We start from the raw sequence: 6,000 nt of genomic DNA, 5'->3' as shown, positions 1-6,000 counted from the left end.
TACATATATATATATATGTATGTATATATTGTTAGGATAACAGGATAAAGTAATTTTCAGTGACATTCTGAACTTGTTTCATGGCCAGTTTTGAGATTTGTAGACTAAAAGACATGTAAATAAAGTTTAATTTTAAATTTGATCAATTATATAGGTATATGGTTTAAAAAGCCAAGTAGTTGTACAAGAGTTACAACAACAATCCTCAGCACTACTCTAGAGGCAACCACTTTCAGTTATTTAGATATTTTGCAGGGTATTTGTCTTCATACTAATTGTGATATGTATGTGCCATTTTAAAAGTTATAAATACTGTAATGTCTGGATGTCTTACCATAAAGTTTAAAGACTTAAGCTCTTACCAGGCTACTCTTCCTTACCTTCCCCCTATGTTCATGTTTTAAATCCATATTCAAGTTCATTATTGCAATTATATAAAGACTTATGGCTGTGAACCAAGTTGTAGAATGTGGTTATATTTTCTTGTATGATTTTTATCTTTCTTTTGGTTAATAACTTTCTTAACTCATCAATTCATTCCTACCTGAATTTTATTTAAGAAAAATTCTAAATGAATTAATGGAGTTTAAACTTAAGAATCAACATATTTATAGATAGATATAGGAAAAGCAACTAAAGCCTGTATAATTTACAGATTTACCAAAAAGATGTATTAGACTTAAACTTATTAATAGTAACATTTTCATTTACTAATTAATGTGAAAAAATACTATAATTACATTTATACACATTTTGTATATTAAAATCTCCAGTATTAGGTACCTACTATTGTTCATCTCCATTATAAACATTATATCCCTCTGATTTAATTAAATCAATTTTTTGGGGATCCTGAAAAAATACAACATCTTTAATTTTGCCAATGAAGTCTCTCTTAAAAATCTCCTGAGTAACAACATTTACCTTTCGACCATATTCAAAGCCTCCGAAATAGCAAATACCATCATAATTTAGGGCAACAAACTTTTTGTATGGATCAATGTCCTCAGAAAGGATTAGACTACTATCTAAGTAGGCTTTGATAAGAGTTTGGTTTTGAATTAAAACTATATGGTGCCATTTGTTGCAACAGAATGTGACTTTGCTATACCTCATGGATACAGAGACTCTTTCTCCTAGGTTAACTGCTACTTTCAAGGTTTTATTATAAAGCCCAATAGCTAGAAAGTCATTTTCTTCATTTTGAGCTTTCCCCATCCATATAATTAAGCCTTCTGTTTCAGTAGTACTGAAATTTAAGGATACAGTTGTGAACTGAAGGTTCCTTGTTCTGTAATTTGGATCAATGTATTTAATGTAAGAATTACCCATGAACTTTGCAGTTGAAAATGAAGTTTTGTTTTCACAGTACCTTCCCACCCAACCTGAAGTACACAGACAACTGTAAGAAAGTGATTGAGTAGGTATACATAGAGATTGGTGGCGACAAAGATTATTCAAACAGTACACAGGCTGGTTACATGTATTTCCAGCCCAATGTGGTGAACATCTACAAGAAAAGGTTGTACCATTTACTGTGCATTTACCCCCATTTCTGCATACATTGTACCCACAAGCTGTCCCATCACAGTCACCCACATTAGAGCCACCTTTTGCCCCTAATTCAGATAACTGCAATTCTTGATTATTTATAATAACTTCTCGAATGCAACCTTGAAAACCCAGAGGTTCATTTGCTATGGCCATGGGATTTACAAGATGTAAAGATGATACTCCTCCAATATAGAAGTCTGTATTCGTATCCAGAAAACTCATTTTAGCAGAGGCTTTTCCTGTTACATTTATCCCATCTAGATCCAAGTAGCCTTCAGCACCAATACGTCCTGCTTTAATCACATGCCAAGTGCTTCCATTGATAGTTACTTTTTGGAGAGTTTCCAGAATGAGAGTTCTGTCACCAAGGTTATAGCGAAGCTGAACAAAACCATTTACTATGGAGAGACAAAAAAAGTCACCTGTAAAGAAAAAGATTTAGTAATTTCACTTCTTTGATTAATAACTTGCTTTTTGTGGCCAGTTAGACTAAGCCTTGATTTTGGTGGGGGTGGGGAACGGACCATCTTGAGCATAGAGAATTTTAATCACTGAGTAGTTGAATTGTACTAAATTGAAATTTTTTCTTAAAATGATTTAGTTGAAGGTGAATGTAAAAATAAGTAACTTGAATGTTTATTCCAAATCATTGGTTCTGTTTTTGACAAGATACTGGGCAGGTAGGCCAGGGAAAGGGAATGAGAGCAGTATAGTGATGCTCTCAAAACTATGTTATATGCTCTCCAATTTCTCTTGGCTTCCAGTTCTGTCTAAAAGTACATGGATCCCAACTTGAGATTTCCACTTGTGTGTTCTTCTCAAGCTCCAAAGCTTATACTGATTTGTGAATTTCCTCCCATAAATCTGGCCTCTTTCAAGCTTCCCAAACTCGGTGAGTCACTCCTCCCTCATTCATTTAATTCTTGAAGCCAAGCCACACTTAGGATTAATCAAAAAACCTCTCCACTTTTTTCTTTTCCAATTGTCTTATCTACATTAAAGCTAAAGAGATATTTTCAAATGAAGGTGTGATTCTTAAGCTACCTTTTAATGGCATCCACTATTGGGATAAATACCTAAACTCTTCAACATAATCTACAAATGTGCTGCAGTTTCCTGACTTCCCTCCCTTCCCTCCATCATTACCTAGAGTGCATTCTCTTCTACTCCACACTCCACTCCAATGACGACCTTGAGGTTCCATCCTTCTGCACTGGAACTTTGTGCATGTTTTCTTGGAACACCTCCATCCTATCCCATGTCAGTCAGGGAACTCGGGCTCATCCCTTTGCTCTCAGATCAAATACCAATTCCTCAGAGAAGTCTACCTCGATTTCTTGGAGTTGGTCAGGTTTTTTTTTCCCCTCAGTGCTTTTACCCTCCTTCATAACACTTCCCTCATTTTATAATTACATAGTCACGTGAACTATGACAGCATCTGAAATTGCAGACCATTCTAGAATGGTTGAAAGACTTGGTAATTCTACAGTTTTACACTTATCAAACTACATAGGGTTCTCTTTGATCATTTTTTCTCAGTTTTTAAGTGAGTTTTCAATCTTCTGTGTCATTACATATGTGATGATTTGATTAATAGTTGCTTCATTCACTAGCTTCTAGGCTTCGTAAGAACAGGATCTGTGTTGAATTTGGACCAAGAGTTTAACCTTCAATGCCTAACACAGTGCCTGACATATAAGTAGGTGCTGATAAGTAACTGGAATAAGGAAATAACTTTGTAGAGTTGTGGGGTGAGATGATTGAGAATATTTCTCATATACTAATTTAGTTTAAAAGAAAAACGTGTTTTTCCCATAATGTGAAAATTGTTTTTCTAAAATTTTCCAACAAAAAGTTTATTTCAATGTTAATTTTTAACTCGAATGATAAGTATAAGGAAAAAGAAAAGCAACATTACAAACTTACAACTTATATAAGAAAAAATTACAGATTGGATCATTTATGTTTTCAAAACACAGGAAACTCTAACAATGAAACAGTTGATACTAAAGGGAAAAATGTTACAATACCCTGAATTTACTTTGTGGCCTGCAAGTGAACACAAACCAGTTTCTCTTTCACATAAGCTTCTTTCTACTTGTCATAGTAAAAATTCTATGGTAAAAAGCTATTTTTTTTTACAATAAAAATATTTTTAACTTCACATTGTAGATGACTAGACTTTTAAAAATACATATTTGGAAGAATTACATCAAGATGAATTCAGATGATTAATTGGTTCTTAACAAGATAGTGATAATTTTATATATCAAAAAATCATTTTGAGTGTTAAATTTTTAACAGATACAGATGAATAGAAACCATTGTTTCTGTCTCTTTAAAATGTCTTCCAAAATCATTGATCTGTTAAAAAGTATTTAATTAAAAATAGGCTAATTTTTAAAAAATTTTAATGCTATTCAAGACTGCTCAAATTATTAACTTCTGAAGAGATATAGGAAACTTGGGAATCGGGCATTCTACCTATGAAAACCCCATTGATCAATGATGCTGAACTTTGTTAGTTTTGACATTGTTTATTAACTATTTGGCATTCTTTATTAATTCTTAGCAAAGGATTGACTATGAGGCTTGGGTAATGTTTACAACAGACAGCTTTCTGTAAAGATAGAAAGTATAGGACGATGATTTTATGCACCTGGAGTAAAATGTTCTAAAATTATTTTATACAAAAATCGCTAAAATATGCCACTTGATTGCAAAAAAATAAGCTTATGTCTTTTATCTGTTAATTATCTTTAGGTTAATCTAAGAATGTAAAATTTAGATTTTGGGGGGTGGGTCCTGGGGGCTGAACTCAGGGGTACTTAACCACTGAGCCACAAGCTCCAAGCACTTTTTGTATTTTATTTAGAAATGATCTTACTGAGTTGCTTAGGGCCTTGCTAAGTTGCTGAGGCTGGCTTTAAACTTGCAACCCCCTGCCTCAGCCTCTTGAGCTGCTGAGATCGCAGGTGTGTGCTACCATTCTCCGGCTTAAGTTCTGATTTTAGTATTTTAAATTACACGTGGTTTCCCTATGAAAGTGTCAAATGTAGCATCAATCATGATATGAAACTAATGAATCTCTTTGTAAATAGTGTCTAATGGCAGAGAAAAGGAAAATTTTGACTGTCATGAACTGAACTATATGCATTGAATAACAAGAAAATGTGCTCTTTCCCTTCTATGGTATTGATATGTATTGGCTTTATATTTCATACACATAAACAAATATGCACTATAAGACTGCAGTACAGCATTCCTGGGCCAGTCACAATCCTAACTATATCTTAAATCTCTGACCTTATACAAAGGTCCTGTTTACATCAACCTTGAGGATTCTTTGTTAATGAGCAAAATAACTGAAGCTGATTGTCTTTTAATGTCTTTTAAAAGTGAAAATTTTTCTTTCTGTATAATCCTTGAATTTGGCATTTTCGTTGGGAAACTTAATCATGAATTTAAACCCAACTATCAAATCTCAAAAGAACAGAATCTAAGACATATAACTCAGTCATGTTTTTTCTCTTTTTAAGTTATCTTTTCTCTTTGAAATGATTTTGGGGGTATTTTGGCAGTGTATTGAGGTGGAAATACTTTGGTCTAATTCTCTGACATTTTCATATTTTTGTTGTTGTTGTTGTTCTTCTAGGGATTGAATTCAGGGGTGCTTAACCACTGAGCCACATCCCCAGCCCTTAAAAAAATTTTTTTTTTTTAAATTTTGAGACAGGATCACACTAAGTTGCTTAAGGTCTCACTAAGTTGCTTAGGGCCTTGCTAAGTCTCAGTCCTCCTGCCTCAGCCTCCCAAGCTGCCAGGGTTACAGGCTTGTGCCACCATCCCTGGTTGACTTACTCATCATTTAACAGCATCATTTAAGACACCACTGTAAGAATTACTTAGATTAGATCGTGAAAATCAGAATACCATTTTTGTTGTGAGACACAAAATAAACTGATTTAATTATTTCTCAATACCAAAAACTTGTTTTCTGGGAAGATGAAAGCCACATGTAAAAATTTTAAATATTTCATCATACAAGTATAACTGTATATGTAAATTCTTTGTCAGAATTCTGGAGCTAGGTATTGTGAAAATGGTAATCTAGAGCAAATTAATAGAACCTTAAAAATCGTATTTTAAGACTGGAAAATACTATGTGGGTATTCATTCCATATTTTGTGATGAATTTGCATCTCCTATAATTCAAAAGCATAAACTGACTTTGGAACATGGATCCTAGATTTATTATTTGGATGAAAGAACAATTTAAAGAGAATTTTTAGAGCTGTAAATGTAGAAGAATCTTCCTGGAATTTATACATATCTTCCTTTCCTTTGTATGCATATTTTATCACTTTTGACATAAGACTATCAAGCTTGGTGTTTTAGTCAGCTTTTTTGCTGCTGCAATCAAAAGACCTGAAAAGAACAATTTTA

The 6,000-nt window shown here is 33.3% G+C and overlaps 1 protein-coding gene across 1 annotated transcript in view; it reads right to left on the bottom strand.

The window, feature by feature from the left end:
* Positions 1 to 786: 786 nt before the first annotated feature.
* Positions 787 to 6,000, bottom strand: part of Eys (eyes shut homolog) — a 1,705,088-nt gene continuing 1,699,874 nt past the window's right edge. Inside the window, 1 exon segment of the mRNA XM_047559194.1 lies at positions 787 to 1,976. Coding sequence (XP_047415150.1) covers positions 787 to 1,976 — 1,190 coding nt within the window.

This window comes from Sciurus carolinensis, chromosome 7 (genome assembly GCF_902686445.1).
Source record: "Sciurus carolinensis chromosome 7, mSciCar1.2, whole genome shotgun sequence".
In the NCBI taxonomy this organism is placed as follows: Eukaryota; Metazoa; Chordata; class Mammalia; order Rodentia; family Sciuridae; genus Sciurus; species Sciurus carolinensis.
Note: the sequence above shows the minus strand (reverse complement) of the source record. Positions and strands in the feature narration are given on the sequence as shown.